The following is a 24,052-nucleotide window of genomic DNA, read 5'->3' on the forward strand; positions in this document are numbered from 1 at the left end:
GCGCAGCAACATAAAAAGGAAGGAGAACCCCCCAGGTGCAGTGAAGGAGGTCAGCACAGCCATTCTCGCAATCAGAAAGATTACAGGGTTATTAGTGCTTTGAATTTCTTATGCAATGTCATCGCCCACTGCTGTCAGAAGTCAGCAGATCATTCCGCACGTGTTATTAGGCATTCAAGGGACTAAGCAGGGATTTCAAGTCAGGTCTTCATAAATAAAGAGAAATGAGCCCAGTCATTATCTCACTAGTGCCGGGAGATGAATGGGAGTTGATTTCTTGAACACCTATCTATAACACTCCTCCTTACAAAATCCCAAGCTCATTAATTACAGTCTTAGCCATCTTGATATGATTTGCCCAAACCTACAGAAAACATCAATACCTACCCAGATTAGCAGCACTATGGAGCTGATCACAGTTCTTTGGAGAATAAACTGGAATCCTAAGAGAGTTCTGTTAATAAGAAACGTTCCGCTAATCATAATCACAAGGCAGCGCAAAGTGGGTTTGGCAGAACAACAGCCATAAAAACTTTGAGGTCTTAATAAAGCCTTTTCCTGACCTTCTGAAATGCCTAACTTATTCAGAATTACCCACTTGTCATCTTTTTACCAACTCAGTATTTATTATTTTCTTAAAGCTCAAGCAATTCTAGAGCCTTCATTAGATCTGCAGCTTCAAAAGGCAACCTTACAGCTCTTCTTATTGGGGAGGACAACAAAGCATTGATTTGTTAAAAAAAATAAAAAAATCTCTGAAATAGAAGAGCAAACAGACCAACACCTTTTTAAAAACTATGTTATTTCAGAGTACTGTAATACTGGAGCCCATAAGCAGTTTCTTATTTGTTTACTTGAGTCTGGAATTATATTTACTATATATTCTTGAACCAGATTTGAAAGCAGGTCTTAAAGCATCCTTTGACAATGATCCAAATTATTATTTCTTTATTTTAAGCCATAAAAGAAGGGGGTGGAGAGCACACGCATACGTGGAAGAACAATGAAACTACTAAGCCCTGCACTGCTCCATTTTTATTTTTACATATGAAAACGCCTCCCAAAGTACAAGATTTAGTACCACTCGTTATGCAAGTGCATGCATGCCAAGCTTCTCACATGAAGGCAAACTTCACATTTCAGAACAGCTGTATTACTTCAAAGGAGACAAGTCTTGCCTGAAATGACAATTTTGCTTCTGTGAGAAATGCATATGCATTCCTACTGGGCCAACCCTTTCCCACCTCTGTTTCACACACACGAAAGGAACTAATCAACAGCTCACATGATTCTGTCTAGAAAAGTACTAACATCTTCAAACATGAAGGCAGAGAAGGCTTTTTCTTGAAGCCATATCCAAATTCAATTATTTCCATAGTTTTAAGGGAACCTCCACCTGGCTATTGGTCAGCTTTCATCCAACCTCTCCTCCCCCCCATTTACCCAATCTAACCTACCTGTACTCTCCCTACTCTCCCTTGGGCAGCCTCTCTGCTGCAGCAGGGCAGCCACCGCAACCTCTGGCTCCACAAAGCACGCCTGACCATACCCCAGCTGGGGGACACTGGGGACAGAAGCCCAATTTAACTTGACCTCTGCCAAATTTGAAAGAAAAAGCAAAAGCAGAATGCATTTGAAACTGTTAATATCCTATACTATTGCACCACAACTGGAGAGCTCTGCACAGTCTGCTGTGCTTATCCCCTCCTTAGGTGGAGCAACAGAGCCAGTCTGCCACTTTCCAGGCATGATGGAGTAAAGACAGGGCAGGCCAAACATCCAGGTATGGGGAAGGGACGCCAGCACAACTAAACCTGCAAGAACTCACCTGTCAGGTTCTGCTGTTGTTTTCATTTGGTTTTACATACTTATCTGTCTGCCCAGTCTTCAAAAGGGGGTGATATTCATTTTCACCGGGATTTTGTAAACACTAGAAAATGTGAGTACCAGCATAAAAACAGTCTGCCCGGTTACTCAGGGGAAAGCAAACTTTGGACTGAGTTTCATACTGAGATTTTTTTGTAGATTGCAGTCTACGTGTACTATTAGAGATCCACTTGTACAGCCAATATACCTTCAGAAATAATTTACAAATTCAGGTCAGTAAAATACACTCTTCAAAACTATCCATCTCAGCGAGTCTCCATAAGTTTACGGGAGTAATGAACAGTAATTAACAGCAGGACAGAATGCAGACTGTATTTGGCAAGAGGAAGTTCCTTGAAAAATGTTTTACAAAATCATTAAAAATACTTAGAGACAACTCTGTGCACACAAGCACTTAGTGCACGTTAGAAAGTAATCACTGATTTTAAAAGATTAAAGTTTTGCCTAGTGTTTCAAAGGGATGATGGAAACAAAGTTCAAAATATGCATTATTAAGGTTAAGATAGGAAATAAATACTTCTACCAAAGTTTTATGAAGAGTAGTAAAACCTCAATGTTACAAGACAAATAACTTTTACAGTCTCTATTATTTTTATCTCAATAACCATTGACAGGTTTCCCTATTCTTGTTACTTTAAGTGAGAAGTACAATAAAACCATACAGAAAATAACTAGAATGTTTCAGAGTGTATGGTCTGTTTGTTTGTTGTTTTTTTTTTTCCTTTAGGATGAGCTTCTAGGGGTTTGTCTTCCTGTCCATACCATTTAAAATGTATTAAGAGTTCTTCTAAAAGAGAAATGAAGCAGCTTTTTTCCCCTCACAGTCACACAAGGTTCACACGTACTGTGACTAAAGCAAAGCCAGAAGTGACTACTTGCACTAAAATAAAGAAATGTTTTTCAGAAGGAACAGAAATCCTTACCTTATCTTTCACCAAAGAGACAAACTTGCAATCCATTGTGTCCAAGCATCCTAAAAATCTCACCTCTTCATACTAAATCCCAGAGCCATTTTATAGGCCTCACATCTTTCCTTTTTTATGTTGTTATTATTATTTTCCAAAGAAAGGCTGACACCTCATCTAGCACTACAAGAAATTTAGCAAGGCTTTATTCAAAGAGCTGCTAGAGATAATGATGACTCACATCATAGACAGCTGCAAAGAAGTGCCTGTGGGTGAAAAAGGGAGTTAAAACTGTATAGCAAACTCCACCTACAGTGTCTCCACCTTCCCTGGACGTTACTTGAGAATGCTGTGTTCTGGTAAAGAGCAACAAGACCAGATTCATTTTGCATTTTTCCTGAACTGAAAAACTCCCAGAGCATGAGTTGAGTTTTCTAAATACATCTCAAAAAATGTATCTTGGCCTTGTAAAAAGATAGAAGCGTAAACACACGTATTTCTTCCTTTTCCTTGAGGCCATTTTTCATGATTGCAAGCCAAAGGTAAATGAATGCTCTAAGGGAGAGCCTGCATACCTCAGTCTTGATCTGAATTCTTCCTATGATGTTCCACCCCACCAAAACATCTCACTAAGTCCAAAAATCCAGCAGAAAAAAATAAATTCAGTAGCACCCGGCTTTTGGAAAAGAGAAGTTCACAGGAATTCTAGGCAGCATCTGTAGCAATGAATAGCACACGCTGGTAGTGCTGAGGAACAGGCTTTTCTGGCTTTACACAACCGGACAAGAGAGGCCACAATTTCGGAGCCACTTTAAATGACCTAATTGAGTGCTGCTGCTAGAGGAGGCTGGCTCCTCCCATGGCATGTTCCCAGCCCTGTGCCATCTCCTCTTCTGTCAACAAACAGGAACATCACAGAGATGGAACAGACAGGGACACAAACGTGGGTTAAAGCTTTCCGTCCCTCAGTCCAGGCTGTCGTAAACCCAGATTAGGTCCTTCATGCAGTTCGCCACAGAGCCTCAGAAATACCTGTGCTGGCCAGCAGAAAGGAGCAAGCAGCCAGCTAGGGCAGAGGAAGGCCGGACGTGTATCCTCAGCGTGATGTTCAGGGCTCAGAACTGCTGGTCTCACCTTACCAGCCCATGCAGTCCCACTGCCACCACCCCCTGTTGTGTTGGATGGGACAAGTTAAGGCGTTTTGCAGGACCAAACTGAAGAGGACTGTTCGCTGTCTTCACCAGGCTTTCTGCTCAGCAGAAGAAAGAGTGGTATGAGCAAGAACAGGACACCTTTGAAGATCCAAGTCTTCAAATAGGTCAGAAAAACTGCCACATGCAACAGTGAACACTCTTCAAGAGAAGCAACTGTAAATGTAAATCGTCATCTCACGTAAACATAAATTGGCTTCTAACAACCAGAAAGCCAGGCTCACCCACGAGGTCGTCAGCTCTTCCATCAGCCTCACAAACCCCGTGCCCTTGGCTGCTGCAAGCAGATCTCGTGAACCCGACATGGAGCAGAATGACGTTGGATGAAAGGAAAAGCCAGAAAGCACAGGAAGCACGTAATTAGCCTGTGGGATTCACTGCGGGTTAGGGAATTAGACAGGTTCAAAAGGGACCAAGTTGGTCATGTGGATAATAACAGTAATCGGCTAATTACTTCAAAAACTTCGGAATCCTCTCGCCTGAAGTCTGATGTTAATCTCTAGTTAGAGATAAAATTGCAACCTCTGAGAAGCACGTTATTTTCTTGCTAACGCAGGTTGAATTAGCTCAGAGACACCACTGTAAAAGCCAGACTTTCAACCACCTCAGATGAAAAAATAAATTTGCAGACTTAACATAATAATCGGAATCTCAGGATAGGCTGCTAGCATGAGGTTTCCAGGGAAAAATATGGAGCTGGCTTTTATCTAAGTACATTCAGTGAGCCTTATTCTGCAACATGCCACTAGGAAAGAAGCAATGCCCTCACAGGCATGGAGGAAGACATGCAGTGAAGGTGACAGGGCTCTTTTCCAGCTCTTTTTTTTTTTTTCTCCATCCCCTTCCCATACAAAGGCTTTGCCAAGAGCAAACAGGTTTCAGTGACTGTTCCTCTTTTTCAGCACCATTCATACCTAGTACACTGTCTAGGAAACAGTATCAGAAGTTAAAGAAAGAAGAAAACAACACAGGAAAACACTTATGCAGACGACGTGCCACAGTCCCACATATCAGTGCAGCACATGCTTCTGCCTGGAGAGCCCTACTTAACTCTCAGATGTTTTTTGTTTTGTGTAGATGGAAGCCATACGAAGCTTGCTGATGAAGAAAGCCACTTTTTGAATGCCCCACAGCAGGCTATGTTTAGTGGGAACAGGATACAGTTAACAGGCTAGAAAAGTAAAAGCACCACGTGCTGCCACGATGTCCTAGGCTGTCTCAAAGTGTTACCACATGCTTGCTACAGGCCAGACATGCTTGCCAGCTTCTTTCCTAAAACATCTCTGATCAGAAGGTGCAGGGGCCAGCAGGCTGCTGAGCTACCCTAATGCTACAACAGACTTAAGGGACCAGCAACACGCTGCACTTCACACCCCAACTGGTGCCCTCCAGCACAGCCACAATAGCTACAAACATTTACCTCAGAAATTACAGAAAGGGGTGAGCTCCTCTGAATTCCAAAGGGAGAGGTCTGCTAGTCTCTCGCACAAACACATACGTTTACAAACCTGTAATTCTTCTATGCTGCCTCAGGTATCGCAGTACACCTCACCGTGCCTGTTCATCATCACCTCCACGGTGCCACCTCTGCGGTGAATCCTCCTGCTGTCACGTTTCCAGGACACTCCCAGCGCCAAGCAGCTACTTGAATATGTGCGGAATTTACCCAACAACAACGAACAATGGGCTCACATCGCCCGTCCTCAGACAGATCCATTACTCTCCCCTTCAGCCCACTCCCAGCTGACACAACTAATACATTTCTTGGTTAATAAAAGAAAATAAGAGGTTGGAGAAGCAATTATTTTCCTTCCACAACACAGTTCTCTTTGTAGAATAGTGTCAACGAAAAGATCAACTGTGCTGAAACTGCTAATCAGCCTGGAGTTGCTGTCCCTCGCAGTGTTAAACCAAACAGTATTACTCCACAGAATCATGGTATAAGCCAAATCATTAGAATGTGAAATAAGATAAAACATTCAAGACAATCAATGGAGGCGAATTACTAACAAACCAGAGCTGTCAGATGTAGCATGCTGAATGATTCTATGAATACTGGACAAACGACAGTGTAATACAGGGAAAAAAAAGGAAAAAAAAAAGAAAAATTAGTTCTCTACACTATACAACACACAACACATTCTAAACCTTGACTTTCAACAGCCACAGAGGTCACAGATGGAGATGTAAGCTAAGAATTCACAAAATAAATGACATTTCCATTATGGTTAAATTGTAAGGAAAGTGGCAGAGGTAAAAGTTTCTCACTATTTATCCCAAGTACAGGAGATGGCAAGCTCTGTACAAAAGCACTAACATTAACAGTCTTGAACCATTGACCTTTACGAGGGGGACTTGGCAACAAGGGTTGGGTTTAATGAATCAAATTCCCCGATGATTACTCTGTCAACAATTGCATGAAAAATGCAGGCAATGCTAACTCAGAGCAGGCAACTTGCCTCCATTGTTTCCAATGAGCTGTGGTCACCAACATCCTACAGGTTAGGCAGTGACATGCAGGCACAGCCTCTGCTGGCGCTGGCCAGCCTTGCTCAGTCACACCACAAGTTTGTTGAACACCACAAACTTCTAAAGCTGTTTGTAAGCAGAAGGCCAGATCTACACACCATGAACGTTATCCAAAAGGGCTCCCCCCGCATCCCTTCTCTCAGCTGATATGTAAATGTCTAACTCTGTTGTTTCTCCTTGAAACACCTGAATTCATTTTCTTCCATGTGACATTTCAAGACTTGGTCATCACCAGGGTCAGCGCGTTCTCTTGGTCACTACTGTAGGCTCGCCTACAATGAATTTTGAAGGATGTGTCTCTACAATAGCATAAAAGCCCCCACCCACCTGAAGACACATGTCACGTGCTAATTGTTGAGCAACAAAATTTCATTCATTACTGCTAAGAAATGCCACATTACTCCTCACCCAACAGTATGAGATAAGTCTGAACTTCTGACTGACTGAGCAGCTGCTTCCTAAGGGCTTTCTCTCTGTAATACAGGAGACAAACACTCTTGAACAGAACTTATCCCTATCTGAAGATTTTTTTTTTGTCCTGGTGCAGACACGGCTATGACTTGAAGACAGCATGCATTTGCTATCTATCTGATGCATTTGCTCAGAAGATGGCTCGCAAGACTACAATTTAATTAAATTGCCTTTCAGACTGCAGTTCAATTAAATTGTTTTCTACATCTAGAGTGGACAGGATCCATAAGTTGCCAAAAGTTCCCAGAAACCAGTATTTGTGGGCGCCAGAGGCAATCTACTTAATTAAAAAGGAATTAACTGCTAAACAACTGAGTGCAACCCTGACTACCATGCCTGTGGAACTCAGTACAACCCAGCCCTAACATCTGCGTTAGCACCGTCCTTCCCTCAGACCCACACCGCAGGCCTGCCTCACTTTCCACAGCCTCCCTCGAGCCTCAGAGGAGGGTAGGCAGCTCCAGTCCACCACACGAAGCTGCATTTCCACCACAGAGCAAGCCCTCCACAGACCACAGCACAGGTCAGCCAGGAAGGGGCACCCAGTAACTGACATCACCTGCATAAATGAGAAAGTCCTTATTCAAATGAGCGGCTTTGATTGTGTTTCCAGTTGCCCTTGCATTACACCTGCCAGCCAAAGTGCAAGGCCTTGCGACCAGGAGCTCTGCCAGGCGAGATGCCCAACCACTGGTATCCTTACCACAGCCACATGCATTGCTTTTGTCAAACCTGAGCCCGAGACCTTCAGCTTCAGCAAGGGACACCTGTACTAGAGCAAGTTGGGTCGACAACCTCAGCCTGTAAAAAGAGCATTTCCAAAGTCTTTCCCAAGCACTAGCCTACTTCTGCTTCAACTAAAATCAGGGCTGCACATCTCCAACCCTCAAGTCAATTTTAAAATAAAAGAAAAAAAATCACACACTGTAGAAAAGTAGTAAGAATAGGGAGTGGAAAACACTAACAGTGCCTTCCTAGCAACCTGCAAGGTCTGCCTGTCCCAGGTAGGCCCAGTTTAGGCTGCAAACCCTTGCCTTCGTTTGCAGACATGCATTTCCGACGAGCAGTCCAGTTAAAAACAGACTGGAACTCTCTTCCTTTTACCACAGAAAGGAACCAGAAGCTGCAGTAAATGTGCTGCTATGCCCACAAAGCAGCTGAACCCCAACTGCTGCCCGCGCAGCTCCGCGCTCCCTCACGCCTCAGCGCGGCCAGGCCACGCGGCTCCTGCGCCTTTGTGTGTGACACGAAGCCACGTTTTCTATTTCACCCCAGCAGCTCATTTTATGTGATGTTTAGCCCTGTTCTGGAGGCTAGACAATTAATTTCCCCGTAGCCTTTTCTCAGGCTCCAATTTCCATGGTATCCGAGTATTTCACAAGCATTAATCCTGCCCTCCCCCAACACCCATGGAAACCGAAGGCTGGTATTTTTCCACATTTTGCAATTAGCTAACCAAGACACTGATAGAAAACAGTGATTTTCTGTGCTTCTCCTCTGACCTTGGTACTTGCAGACCTCTCTCTCACACTTTTCTCCTCAGCCTTCTGCCCATCCAGCATTTCTGCCCCTCAGACCCAGCGGCCTGGCTGCCGGGCTCAGCTCCGCGCCGCTGGGGGGGCCAAACAGGCCCGGGGCAGGCCCGGCTTCCCCTCACACAGGCCCCTGCAGCCCCGCTGCCCATGCACGGGCACCAATGCACGGACATGTTCAAAATACAGCTTTTGTAGAGTATTTTGTATTCCACAGCATTTTATGGCTATATTAATGTTGCTTTTGCAGACAGACGTAAACTGTTTCTGCACTCCGAGCTGAACAGACGCGAACTCTAGTTTGTGTCAGCTCTGGCACCTGGCAGACACCACCACGAGCTGGCCCCATCTGCCACACTCAACAGAAAAAGTCTTCTTGCCCACCTAGCACCCCAAAAGCATGCAGGTAGCTTCCTGCTGGTTAGTGACCTAGTCACGGCTCCTGAAAACCAACCTTGTCCCTGGGTTGTAAAATAGAAAGTGGGTTCTTCAAAACCAAAGTTAAGGGAAACAAGCTTCTAACCGAAATTTAAGCCCAGTTAAACTCTAAGGAAATTCTTTGTGCTTTAGCCTATGCTCATTTCTTTGGTGAAATATACAAGCACAGATATAAGATACGAAGCCTTACCAGAAATGCCAGCAACACTTTAATACTACCACTGACTTAAAGAAAAAAACTAATGCTTAATTGCATTGTATTATTTATTGATCTATTTCCACAACAGTTTATTCATTCATTTTCAATTAAAATAGAATATTATATATCTATTCACAAAATAATAGTTCTAGAGCAACACTTTTTATGTATCTGTTTCAAGGCTCTTTACTGAGGAGCCCAAAATTGCAAACGTCTTCATACAGTTTGGAGAGGTACCAAACAGCATAGGAAAACCAAACCTCCCTCACCCACCCAGGATCTTTTACTTCTGCTATACAGCTGAAAATTTAGTGCTATATTTTAGCTAGGGTAGGGAAAAGAAAAAGGAAGCCGTACTTTTCCCATGCTTTCCCACCCCCCTCCTTAGGTATGAGTGCTATACCCAGTCACGAGGGCTCTGCACAGGCACACTCACACACTTTGTGGCTCTAATAAGAACTAAAAAAGGGAACTGAAAGTTATGTCTGCCACCCTGTCCCTAACTTACCCGACAATGATTTCATAGCAAAGCCCTAAGAATACAGAAAGACTGACTGTTTCTTGGCAGTGTGTCCAAAATAAAGCTTCTGGCTAAGAGAGCACATCTCTTTCCTCCCCCCCCCCCCCCCCCCGGTACTGGAACAATATCTACAGAGTAAGTAATAATACATGATTGCCCTAAGGAAAAAAAATAAATGAACAGGCTTCAAAGCACGATGGAGCAGCAGCTGTGCCACTCAAGCAACATCCAAAAGCAAACACACAAGCAGCAACCACGCACGCTCACTGGCATTAGGAAACACGGCACGGTTACTTGGGCTAAGGGAGGGCTGGGCCCACAGCCTCTCACAGAGCAGCAAACCAGGGCTCATCTTCATGAAAGCAGGCAGCTACAGCTAGCTGCAGTTTCCCTGCTGGTCTGTGTGCTGGCACCCACTGCCCTCAATACCTCCAGCCCCTGCCTGTGCAAAGAGAGCAGCAAGGGGCTGCCTTCTGTGTCCCAACACCAAAGCTGCAGCCCAGGAGCCTTCCAAGGCAGAAACAGAGAAATGAGTAAGTAGTAACAACATCCTGGTTAAACCTTCAGCAAATAAATCAATGCAGAAGACTAGTCCATGATTTATTACCTCCTAACAAATGGACAGAGGCTTTTCCTTGTCTCAGGTAGCACTGGCAGGCATGAAACAATGAATTGCATGTCACATGTACATAAGTTCATTAAGGTATTATTTTAAAAACTAGTCCAAAAACAGAGCTCACAAGTTAGCACAGTCTGAGATGCATTTATATACTTTCTTTTTTTTTTATGCCTAAAAAGAAACTGGGATACATGAAGCTTTCTGTATAAAGTCGTCTTGACTGAAGTCCATCCTCTGCAAATCTTAAACCTGCATCAGGACTTCCAATGTGGAAGTGCAGAGGGAAACTCCTCAGTTCTTTAGTTCACTAACAAGGACAAATGCACGTAGAATTTGCTTGATTTTAACGTGCACCAGAAGGACAGCAACAAAAACTGTGTTAGCCAGCAGCAAAATTGCATAATACAAACAAACCACCAAGTTATACCTGCTCCAGTTACTTACAAAGAAATCTGAAAAAATGCTAGTGCTATTTTTGCAAGCGCCTGTATTCCTCTCTGCTTTCTTCTCTCCACATCAGCCTACATTGCAAGGGCCCACGCTGCCCCTAACATCTTAGGCACTTCTACCTGAGCAGCTCCCCTGCCCTTAGCACAGCCCCAGCCCTGACCGAGCTTAATCAAAGTGAGGTCTAAACACCTCACACAAAGATAGAGCATCTAAGTGGAACAGTTATCAGCTTACACTGTAATTTCTCAGCCAAAGCTTACTGCCAAGTAATGTCCACCTATTGACAATCTGTCTACTGAAAGCGATGTCATTGCCATTTCCTATTACACATTTTACTCGATACATGATGTGATGCAGACACGACAGTGATTATATCTGTACCTGCCCAAAGCTGCAACCATCTTCAGAGGCACTTGCAGAATCAAGTGGAAAATAAGCCAAGAGAATCGACTTGTAAGAACTTTACAAATTATTATTTATGCTTGTATTAATAAGCCTTCCAAAAAACTGGAATCAGTAATGCTATTTTTATTTTACAATTCCGATGTTCTTAATGAGTTACTGCAGCCATAATCTATTTCTGTCCAGCACACATTCCTGCTGAAGACAGTGCTAAAAGAAAAACAAGTTGCTCTGTAAACAAATAGAATTTGCCACCCACAAATAAAGGGTGTTTTATAACAGTTCACACAAGTCATGTTTTCTACTTTATAAACAGCAACAAAAACTCTGCAGAATAAATCCTCTTTGCTACTTCTCTCACGTGGTGCATCTTTAGCACATACTGCCCCCAGCAATTTCCAAGGACCCAGAGTTAGGTGTCACAAGGAACTGTTGGACCAAATACTGGCAGGAGTGCCAGTAAATCCAAGAGCTGATGTGGGTGAAAAAACAGGGAAGCCTAATTTCCGCTAAACCCAGAGTACCAGCTAGTGGTAAAAGTTGAGGAAATTCTCTGGTGCCCTCTGCTGCCAGCTAGCAAGAAATCAGCCAGATGCGACGTGGCCTGCTCCTCGCACGCTTTTCTCAACCTTCACAAAGAGGCCAGCTACAGCAGAGCACCCACCTGCCCTGGCACACCGCACATCCCTGCTGTGGGAAGCCTCCCTCTGTAAACCAAAAGCCACTGAGCCGATTTAATAAATACACCGATAAACCACGTGCCCCCACTCCCAACCTTAATTCTTTTGTTGGACTTTGCCACCTCCTCTGATGGAAAATAGAGAAGACTCAGACAATTCTTCACATTTTGGCCTGCTTTTCACACGTATTCTAACAAATTTAATAATTTACCTCTTCCCCAACAATCATTACAGTTCTGCTTGGCACCTGGAGCACTCGTCCCGCTTTCAAGAGGTGTCAGACAGCAGCCTTAGACTATCAGCATTGCAGACATCATCTCTGCTGAATGTCCACCTACACACCGCTAGGAAAAAACATTTCTGTGCAGCTTTGTTTAAGAAAAAAAAATTGGTGACCAAATCTTACTTCAGTTAACTAGTACAGATGCTATCTTGTCAAAGGTGCTTCTTCCTTCAGGACACCCTCACCATCTAGTGCTTTACAGTCAGCCTCTGAATTAACTTATTCGGTTTTATTCCCTTGTGCTTCAAAGCACAGCTTGGCCTAGATTTGGTGAGGCTCTTAACTGCTTTCTTTCCCTTCCCCTGCCTGGTAAATAACATGTTTGTTTCCACTACATTAGAAGTGCTTACAGTTTTTCTGAGTGACAGCTCCATACCAATGAAAGTAATGCCAGCAAACTCTTCCTCCCTCCTTGCCCCACACAATACCCTAGTAGGCACAGTGATTCAGAAGTGTTGAATCATTTGTCATTTAAAAAAATAAGAAAAGACAGTGCTGACAGGAAATCATCAGTTTCATCCCCATGCCTGCTGAAGCACTCATTTTGAGTTCACAACAATAAGAAGTCTCATTTGATGCTTATTTTTGTTAAGTACCAAAACACTGAGATTTTCCAGTGAAATTCAACCTGAATTGCCTGGTGCTCCATTGAAATGTAGCAAGTGAGAAAATTAAATAGTTGCACTGTGCACAAAGCAATAGTACAGAGCAAACATAGCACATAAGACTAAAGACTTTTACTGATCAATGGCATTGCACAAAACTCAAGTGGAAGACTTGTGCTGCTCTGAACATCACATTTCTCAGTGCATTACACCAGCAGAAGGAAAGTGGTTTTCTGTACTTCCCCCCCCAATTAGAAAAAGGAAAGAAATGCACTCTGAACTCTATCCTACTTGAGCAACTGCCACCTAGTGAAGCGGCTTTGTTGAATTCAGGCATTTGAAAAGTTTGCAGCACAAAACCCCTTTGCTTTGCTTCATCCCCAGGAACGCCTTGAGAGCACATACCCCGTACTTCCACTTTGGCACATGCCATCTTGTGCTTCTGAAACATTCCTCCAAAAGCTACTTCTATGAATCTGGCTAATCTCACATTTTACTGGGTAAAATTTCTGACTAATGGTTGATGCCAAAATAATATTTTAAGCCCTACACAAAATCAATTTAAGAGTTCAAATTTCATCTATGTTTACATAGAGTAGATCACTTTAAAGAAAATAAAAGTTACTGATAATAGATTTCTTTTTAAGCTGTTTATTAAACTAGCCACCAGAGGGAGCCTTGCTGTGTACTAGGATAACAGCTGGGAAGGGCTGTATGACTGCACTAAGGAGTCAGCTTATTAGGAGCCAGGTTATTTAAAAAAAAAAAAAAAAAAAGCTTGGTTAATTTTTGAGAGCAACTCACTTCAACTGATTTATCTCCTGCTAGAGTAGAAATAAGAGGCAGAAAATAGGCTGTTTTAAAAACTCAATCCAATGTAGCAGACTTGCTAGGACCTCCAGGGGCATAGCTGTGACAGGAATTTTCCCATTAGCTAGAAGAGCATAACCTCAATTGGACTGGAAATAGCGGTAGCGGACTGGCTAGAAGGTAGCCATCTGCTGTCTGTATCATCTGCAAGGCACAGGCACGTGTGCTCCACATTCATCGCAAACCCCAGTAACAGCACGCACATGAACTAGAGTTCAGCCCCATTTCAGGTAGACTTCTCAATGGGGACACACGATGTGATTTAACATAGCTCACCAGGTGCCTGGAGCCTGCGGGGCCTAGCGTTAACACTATTAGTTAAATCACTGACCCTAGGCCCAGGTAAAATGAAAAGGAAAAAGGCTTGCATCTTGCCTGTGTTTTCCAGGCTGCAGGCTTTTCAGAAAAGAGCAGGTAAAAGCAATAAACCCAGAGGGACTCATAACAAGCTATCACGTCATTAGAAGTGCAGCTTCCTCTTAATGAAAAACGTTCTTAATTTTATCGGAGAAGCACTCTACTTTTCTCAACTTCCCGACAGCCCCACTTGTCATTTACTTCATGATTCAGAAGGCAGCAGCAAGTAACACATTCAGATATACCCTCTCACATATACACACAACCCTTTTTACTTCCAAACCTTTTAGTTGAATAAGAACATCCACACCATGGGGTCTTACTTCACACAAACAACCACAGAATCATATGAATTCTATAATTATTAATAATAATCAGAAGACATTTTTTCTTATTTATACATATGCATTCACCTTTATTACCTATGAAACCATCTGTGTGTGTATATGAAGAAACTGCATTTATAAAAAGCATGCCACAACTGTGCCAAATAACCCAAGAGGCAGCCCAGTGCTGCTTTCAATACTGCTGTATTTCTTCTTTGTTTATTTTGGAGTGGATGAATTCTAAATTTAAGATATATAGTACATAGTGATGCAATAATTTATCTCATGTTGTTTCAACATGGTGTAAAAACAATGCTAAAAAGTAATTATATTCAGTAGATTGGTCAAACTCTGGTGATAATGAATAGCCATGATCTATTCCACCACCTAACACAAAGTTATTTATTCAATACAGTGACACGAGGGGCTGCTCTCCAGACCTTCTAGGAATCATAAATCCATGTTAAAAGCAGAAAAAGACCACCTCCTTGCCTATAATTAATAGTATTCCTCTCCTATAATTCTGGGTAAACCCCACAATCAAAACCCAAGCCCACACTGGAAGTACCTTCAGATGAGATGTATATTGTCCACTCGGGCAGACTGTGCTCAGCAGTCAGCCTGAGTCACTCAAGAATGTGCTAGATTCCAGAAAATAGCGAACATATGCAGCATTCAGGAGAGGAAATTTCATTTTATTTTACAAATTTCTCTAGGCAGTAACTGTAGTTGCGTGCAGTGAAATGCACAGAGCAGCCTCAGTCACAATAGTACTCAAGGCATCATTCTAGTATGCAAGTAAAAAGAAAATAATCTGTTAAGCATGTTCTGTAATTAAGATTAATTACATTATAATTTGTGTTACTTAATTGCATACAAGAATACAAATACTAGCTGAATTCATTAAGACATAGCATTTAAGAAGTTTAGAGAGGGAATTAAGAGGAAATAAATATAAAATTATGTAATACAGTCATGACAGGTGGTAAATATGTATACATACTTGCAAATGCACTAGAGAACAACACAGAGCATAGTGTTTTTTTCAGAGTTAAGCATGCAAAGCATTCACAAAATTCCAGTTTGTAATTACTATAGCCATTGGCATATATCAAAGACTAAGCCTTATAATTTTGCAGGGCAAAATGCAAACAGGTTATAAAACAAGCCAGTTATATCCACACCAACTAGCCACTTATGCCTACATCAACTAGATCTCTAGATAAAATTCATCTCATTTAACCACCACCTTGGGTTACTCAGCAGCTATTTCATTCGACATTTACTATATATTGTGTCATTATAATCATCGTTCTATGAATTTCTGAACTTTCATGTATCATTATTTACTATCGAAATGATTTCATAAGCCAAGAGTAGTTTCAGAAGAAAAACACTTTCCTCTAGCACTCTACACTGGTAAGACTTCCCTTGGATTTAATCAGGCAAGAAATGGCTTTCAGACTGCAAGCCTACAGCTGGCGTTTTCTAATGGTAAAGTTGATTAAAAACTGTAAGGAAAGCCTACTGAAAGGCAGAGCACAGCGTATGCCTTGTGGTTCATCTTTCACAGCTACGCGGTAACTCATCATTCTGCCTCTGTGCAAATGACTGCATAACTCAACTACACGGAGGCAACTGACTGCTGGGGCTGCACCTTTGCAATTTTAACACATTTTCAAATGATTTTAGGATAAACTCATTCTGAAGTTTGCAACTATCCAAAATATTTAGCACAGGCACTTGGCCTTCTTTCTCCCTAAAAGAGTGTTTACCAGGACCAGGAATTTGTCCTTAAAGCTTGGTGTCACGTATGAAAAGAGCCCAATAAAACAAAACCATGTTTGTCCATGACCCAGAACGTGCCTGCAGGCAGACATGCTGGTCAGGAACAGCACAGAAACCCAGCGTCTCCCACCACGGGGCACAGCACAGGCTGCAACGTGCATGCACTGAAGTCCTTGACCAGCCATGGCGCTGTGTGTTTCGGTGCTGACAACTTTTCCCTTTGCTAAGTCAATGACGAATGCATAATGCAACCCCATCCAAACCTGCAGCTGGAGGAACCACAAGGCATTTTCCTCTCCCCGTAAGGGTTCTGTGTTCCCCAAGGAAGGTCAATTTACCTCCTCACTTTCAAGTGCCCAGCCTGCTCATCCACGCGGAGCTGCCTCTGAACTTCATTCCCACACCTCCCTGGCTGCCTCTGCACAGCCCAGGGCCCCGGGAGGCCCTCCAGGAGAGAAAGTGACAAACCCTCTCCCTGTTCCCTGCTCCACCCTGCTGCACAACTGGTCCCCAAGGCTCTTTGCACCCAACAAGAGCAGCCCCAAGCACATCCCACTCTGTTATTTCATCCTTCGCCAAGTCTGCTAACAGAGGCCTCAGCGACAGCAAGCAGCACGCTCTGCCTTTCCGAATTCACGAGGCTTGCTTTCCCCTAAGATACCAGCTAGCCAGTGGCTGTGTCCAGGAGTTTCAGTGTCACACGTTGCTTCCAAGCTGACTTTTGGTACTCATGAAAATTACTGATGGGAGAGGGACCAAGAGCGCATGGGGGGGGTGCATCTGCAGCAACAAAGAAAACCCAGCTAGCACCAGTCGCTGCTGTTTTCCAGGGATCCTGAACAGACAGTACACAGGAAATAAATATTTGGTGAGGCTGTAATGTCTGTTAATTTCCTACATCCTCCTGCCGAGTTTAAACATTTACGTATGCTTCTGCAGCTCCCCCAAACAAAAAGTCAACCAGCAACTCCAGGTGATTCCCAGCAAACCCGTTACTGGGCCAGTCAGCCACAGCACGCTCCTGACAGCCACGTTAGAATGATACTACCTGGAGAAACTTACACCGTACTTAAGATTCAAGCAGCATGAAACGTTAGTATCTCAGCAAGGTATGCAAGGCCAGTAAAACAAACAGAAAAGTCAAACTGAAACGCTAGCCAAGAACAAAGCTTCCTGAACACTTGTCAGCACAGCAGTACGAGCATTTCACCAAGCTTACGGCTGTGATGCCGTTAGTTTCACTTTTACTAGAGAACTGCTTAGAACAAAGCTAAAAACATATTCCCAACTTACGTTTTTAGCTCCTCACTTTTATGGAAATGGTACTGGCTTGAGACTAATCTACTTAAATATTAAGGGCCACATAAACAGGACTCGGTTCACATTTCACTTAGTTTTAAGGTTTTGCATTTTGAAAGATATTAGTTCAATTTATCAATACCTAAGCAAATGTTAGGAGTTCTTTTGAATGACACCTGATAATAGCACGAGCAATCTGTAATAGTATGAATAGGCCAAGTTACACGAGGTAAAGAAAAAGCAATGTTAGTATGTACACACGGCAATTCTAGGGTTAGTATTGATAATAAAAAAATTGCTTTTTCTGTGCCTTAGCCTTATCTCTTCTCTAGAATTTGCTCCTCCTTTCCTTCCCTTTGGTACTGCAGCATCTCAATGCCAACTGCGGGCATAGGTGGCAAGCGGGAATTGCACAACGGATACACTAACGCCGTGAGCAAGCAGCAGTACTCTGATAGTGCGACCCAGCCACGCTATCAGCAGGACTACCTGGGCTCTGCTTAGCAAGCACTGCGTGTCCAAGTACATCTACACGAGCTGCCTCTCTTGTTGCTTGTGGTCACCGTATCAATGTGATCTTCTAAACAGCACATTTAGAGGAAGAAATAAAGCTTTGTCTTACCATATTCTGCACACAGCTACCAATGGAACGTTTGTTGGAAATTTCACAAAAAATTAAAGTTGATTAAACTTTTAATTGCTGCTTTCATGTAGTTTCAAGCTAGATATGCAAGCTAATGAACAATTTGTAAGCATCACTCAAGAGATATAGGAAAGTCCACAGGGAGGCTTGTTTATACATTAAGAAATTAGAGTAATTTCAATAAGAGCTAAATTGGATACCATTGATTTCAAACCAATTTAAAAAAAAATGTAAATAGGTTGGAGCATTTGCATTAAAGAATTTCCTCACAGCTGGGGGAGACAGAATGTCAAACCTCTATTAGCCTTCAAAAAAAAATGTTTACTGATCATTTCTGGCTTCAGAACCAGCTTCTCTCTCAATTACTACTACCTGATTGGATTCTTTAGATCATTATTTGTACAACAAGCCTAGACTTGGAAAAAGCTTATTTTTAAACCTGTGACCAATTCTTGTAAAATAAAAGTCTTGAAAACACACACAGTGTCTGTATTTGTATCTTTCTACACTACCATTTAAAGCCAGTTTTCTTGTTTGACAGCTGTTATTTTGGCTGAAGACTACTGTTTGCTCCATCTTTGGATACAAAGATGAACAGGGAAACGATCTTATGAGACTGCCTTATATACTCCAAAAACTTACCTTGTCCCTGAAGTCCCCAGTTTAAAACTCAAGATGATTCAAGATTTAACTGGAAATAAAACCCAGGCCTGCCACAGCCTAACAGAAAAGCACCAGGGCAGCACAGTTCATGCTGAACTCTTTTCTACATTAGCACTTACTACTAGCCTTCTTGTGCCATAGGCTCAACAGGTGAATATGTTTTTATTGCCTTTCTCTTTTAAGGTACCATACTTAAGAACTGCAGCAGTGGCACCTGAACACATCTAAGAGTTCAAGAAAATTCACAGTCTGTCTGTTCAGCCAGACTTCAACACTTGGCACCAGAGTCCTAAAAAACAGTAAGGAAAGTAGAGCTCTCACAAAGCAGGACAGAGGGTACTGCTGGCTTTTGGTCTTTCCTGCGTTACGTGGGGTGTATGGGGAGATAGTTGGGAGTAATGTTAAATATTGCCACATACTGCCCGAGTCTGAGCTGCTCCTCACACACAGAGAGCAAAGGCAGCTGGTGAGCTAAGGAGCTAAGCTGGTGGACCTCCAGGGGCACAGGAGGGCACAGAGAGTCACTGCTGCGATTAATAGCTGTCTTGCCAGCAGACATCACACAGTTTGCACTGGTTGTAAGCAAGTAATAGGATTTCTCATCACGTTTATTAACAATGAATGATAAAGTATCCTTGTGCTGCTACACTTACTCTGTTTAAAAGCATAAAATAGTCAAAGCAGAACACTTACCTGGCTCCAAAGATGTCTTTTTTTGCTAGGTCAATGCCAGAAACCACCTTTACCCTGAGGATACGAGACTCCTCCTGTTAACAAAAAAAAAAACCAGGTTTAATATTTATTCTGTAATTGATTTTGAAGATTACCAGTTCACAAGAGGTTAACCTGTGAATGAACGCTCACAACCTTTAGATAATATGAGTCTTCCTTACATAGGATTTTGGAAAAAAGGCCTCTCCTCAGAGGGAGATACACATCTTATCTGCCGAAGAATAACAAACATGAAGAGCATCCAACTACAGCAGTTCTTAAGAGTTAAATAAAAGCAGAATAACAGTAGATTCTAATAACAACATAGTAGTAATAATGCTATAAAATATTAATAGCAAAGGTAGAAGATAACTTGCTGAGCAGTGCCATTTCAACCCTTAATCAATCCATACTCCACAGAAATTCATTCTGCATAGACTCTAAATCTGTCTCTTCAAAACGAAGAAGTATTTGAAATGAGAGAAAGTATTTGTAAAGGTTTTGTCCAGTAATGCTAATAATCCCAGCTGAAAGATGTCTAGGGTTTAAAAAAGGTACAAGATTAAAATTAAATTCTTAATATGGAGTTGTTCAAGCCTGTGTCATCACCTCAGTAAAAAAAAAATAGCTTTTAGAGACAAGCAGCAGTTTCAGAAGATGCATGTTGTCTATTGTCTTGCTTATATATGCATACATTGTAGGACAGCTGATGTCCTGGTGGGCATTGACCTGACACTCAGTTTATCACCTTGTTACGTTCAGCTCCTGAGGAACGCTGGTATCAACAGCATCTTTTTTTTCCGCCCAGTTTGGCCCATTTACTTTTGTTACACAAAGGCCACTAGAATTAAATCTGGAAAAGATCCTATGGAAACAGGTTTTGCAGCCACACGTATCAGCTATCCACCTTTTTCTCCTCTGATAAGCATTCCAGAGCTGCGAGATACCAGATTCAGTTACAGTAACCTGAGACTCCATTCCTTGAAGCTTGTTCGGGAAACAATGCCGTTTTCCCACAGGTTTATCCTGGCATGACCACGCTACACCTACTCTATTTGCCTTAGATAGCTAAAAGACATGGACTCGTTAGCCGTACCTGAGATTTTGGAGATTATTAGGAAGGTCAGAAACACCCCAGGAGAAAATGAAAGAAACACCGAGGCTGGTCCTGTTCAACCCGTCAGCAGAGAGTCCCGTCCTAACATTCACCCTGCCATGTCCTTCTGTTGCCTTGAAACAAGAATTCAAGGCTTTACATCTTTTCTGAAAATTTGTTTGCTGGTATCTTTTCTGGAAGGACTTACACTGTCCAGCTTCCAAATTGGGAAAATAGGTTCTTTTGGGCCCAAAACAGCCCTAAGACTTACCAGATAGGTAAACAAAACGGGATGTGAAAAGCAACATTCAGTGGAGTTCTGTTAGTGGATAGCGAAATGAATGCACTTTTTCATAATTTCAGTAGTGGCACTGATGGGTTGTACGAAGTTATCTTCGAGGCATTACAGAACATACATGATTTTATGATCTTCAGGAGTGGTTTTAATGGACAAAAGGCAATGAACTTGAAAATTAAGATCAAGAAAATTCCTTAAGAGGAAGCAGGATAGAAAAACTGTCAGAAATGCAGACAATTCTGAACTTACTGAAGAAATGAAGGATAAGAATTTGTAATATTAAGTGAAGAGGGACCAAAAGAGGGATTTCTAGCAGTAACTATGTCACAAATGCTACTCAGATTTCCTCCCATGAAGTCTACCATCAACTCTGCTGGAGTGGCATCTTATTGCTGCACTAACATCACCTCAGCGTATTAATTGAATCAAACGCTGTATGATTAAATAATAATAATAAAATCACAGAACCAGAGGATGGCCAAATAGTGGAGAATCTCTAACTCAAGGTCCGCAAGACACAAAAGATAATCCTCGAGACAACTGAAACAGATTTTCAAAAACATATCCTAAGTCTCACTTCATGCTTAAAATGAAGTGCACAAAGGTATGACCCTGCTCCCACTCCGCATGCATGCTCTCAGCCTCTGCTAAATATTCCGTTTTACTAAGCAGGAAAGACAGTGCTTCTCCACGTATATGTTCAAGTTTTCATATGCATGAAATAAACGTAATACTTCAAGCACAATTAAAACATCTCAAGTGGTAACAAGGCTTCATCTACCTACACTCAGTTTTTTCCTTTGGTCAGCACAATACTCTCCTAACAGCTATTGTATGCAATGAGCAAGGCGTATTTTGGATGGCAGCAAATTGTTCTGCATTAGCATGATGCTAATTATGCACTGGTCTGAAGCACACGAGGAGCTGTTCAGATAGCTCACCTGCTAAACGATTCTCTTGTAATGCACTGAACTTCTATCATTTTTTGTTAAAATACTCCCAAAAGCAGTGTACCAACACCAGCACGTGCATGTGGATGCATACACCAGAAATACAACAGACTATTCCGTGTCACTTGACTGCCCAAAGCCTCAAATTACACAGCTGAGAGGTGCCCACATTGAGCTTGCTCAGCCTTCGCCGCTGGTAGCAGTGGGTACCAGCAGCAGGAGCATCTCCCAGCTTCCCAGGTGGACACCTCCAGTTTCTGTCTCCACTGATCTCCACTTCCTCAGCTGGCAATGCTGGGGGGAATAGTAAGACTGAAAGGCAGGAAAAGTAAGCTTTTCATATTCTTCTGTTTGATTCTTATGTCCCTTTTATTTATCTGCAAGTACCCTGCATCTAGGTAGAGGAAGGAGTTAAATTTTCACAGCAATAGAGAGCGTCCATCACAAGCCAGATAAAGGATTGCTTAGCTAGGCACAACGGGAGACTTGAAACACCGTCAGCTACCTGACAGGTTTCCACTCCCCCTTCTCTGAAAGGCTGGGCAAGAAAAAGAAAACTGGGGTTTTGGTTTGGTTTCTGGCAAATGCAGGGAACAATGAATGCCGCAGCAGCCAGGACAAGATCGCTACACATGGAAAAATTCTGAGACAGAAAGTCCGGGATGTGAAGCCCAGATGAAGCGATCCCTCCTCAGCTTTGAGCCTGGGCTAATCTTTAGCTAAGGAGCACTTTGGCTTGTTGATATTACCTGCATGTTTACACATACATTTCTTTCAGTGGAAAGTGCCAACTTAAACAGCTCTCCCTCCAGTTCACTCCATTCCTGCTGAGGTTTTTCTGAACCTAGGTCAACACCTTGTGGAAGTGCAGCCCACAAGCAGCGCGCCAACAAACCAAGCACCAAGACCAGAAATTTGAGACTTCTGCCTACAGCACCCAGCCATACTCAGTAAACCCAGAAAACGCTGACTACCCTTTTAAGTCCTTGTGCAGAAGCACAGAGAATGTTTTAAGCGAGTTAGATGTCATCTGAATACAGTCTCCAGATTAATATTTAGAAACAAAGACATTTAACGCTGACTCCACAACTAGGTAACTACAAACCAAGAGCACTTATCAGTGAAGCCAAGACCTCTTGGGCTCACTGTTTATGCTCTGCACGGTGTGACTGATGGCTCTGAAAGTACAAACCCTGAGTCAGGAACCCAGTGCAGCAAAGTCCAGGGCTACCTGGAAATAGTTATGTATACAAACACCAGCACGCAGCCTGACGTATCCTGCAGAGGCCGGCTTGACTGTGTTCAGTGTGCAGGAAAACCCCAGATACAAGTACAGAACTGGGTGAGGACACAAATTTGGAGGGGCAAGGAGAAGCGATATACCTACTGGGGAGCTATGGTTCTTCTTGGGATCCTATGCACGAGAAAGTAGGTGTGCAGCGAGGCTGATGGACACTTGGAGGGACTTACAGCTGGTGCCCTGGTTTGCAAGTTGGGTACACAAACAGGACCGTGCAGAGTGGATTAACAAAGTTGATCTGAAAAGAGGTACCTATGCCCAAAAGCTTGTCTACTTTTTCCAACTACAACTGCAATCAGTGTAATGAATATATTCTAATAAAAGGTCCTAATAAAACATACTGACTCCACTTACAAATCTTAACTTGCTGAGAACGATCAACCTTACAAAGAACTTCATGTGAAGCGATATGCCAATAAGCAGAAAGATGACCTTAAACTGTGTAGGCATCACTGACAGACACAAATCCAGCAGATTTTATTGGCAGTTAACTATCTTGATTGAAAGACTTTCATAGATAATCAATCATCTGACACATTCTCATAGCAGTTTTGCCCAACACAAACTTCCACCTTCTGGCAACTCTGACGTCCCTCTGAGTCAGTAGAGGAGGCAGTCACCACCAAACCCAGGGGTCAGGCCCAAGGACAAACCTTGGGACACTCCCTCCATCCCTCCCCACACACCCAAGCAGCCAGCAGCTGGCTCACTTAGGATCTTGCCCCGTCGTTCTACCAGCATCCCCAGGACCAGGAGACAGGAACCATGGAGGTGGGGTACAGTAAAGGACAGAAGACAGTAGCAAAGCTGAGACCACCTAACAGGAACCCTGTCCTTACCGGAGGTCTTGAGCGATTTAGAAGCCATTTGCTGCTCAAGTTGACATTCCATGCCAGGAACAGGCAGCAGTCCACAAAAGCACTCTAGAAATGGTACATGGTCCACATTTCCCCATGGGGTCACCCTAAAAATCTATCCAAAGTGAGCTAAGATCTGGCATTCCAAGGTTACTTCGCATTT

The 24,052-nt window shown here is 42.8% G+C and overlaps 1 protein-coding gene across 8 annotated transcripts in view; it reads right to left on the reverse strand.

Moving 5' to 3' along the window:
- Positions 1-24,052, reverse strand: part of LOC311426675 (E3 ubiquitin-protein ligase NEDD4-like) — a 141,958-nt gene that overhangs the window by 83,870 nt on the left and 34,036 nt on the right. For all 8 annotated transcript variants that reach the window (XM_084503210.1, XM_084503206.1, XM_084503205.1 and 5 more), the window contains one exon: positions 19,371-19,444. Coding sequence is in view for 4 of the 8 variants with exons in the window: in XM_084503206.1 (XP_084359332.1) it covers positions 19,371-19,444 (74 nt within the window). In the remaining 4 variants the exon portion in view is untranslated. The remainder of the gene's footprint in view (positions 1-19,370; positions 19,445-24,052) is intronic.

The sequence above is a fragment of the Aythya ferina genome (genome assembly GCF_964211825.1).
Source record: "Aythya ferina genome assembly, chromosome: Z".
NCBI lineage: Eukaryota > Metazoa > Chordata > Aves > Anseriformes > Anatidae > Aythya > Aythya ferina.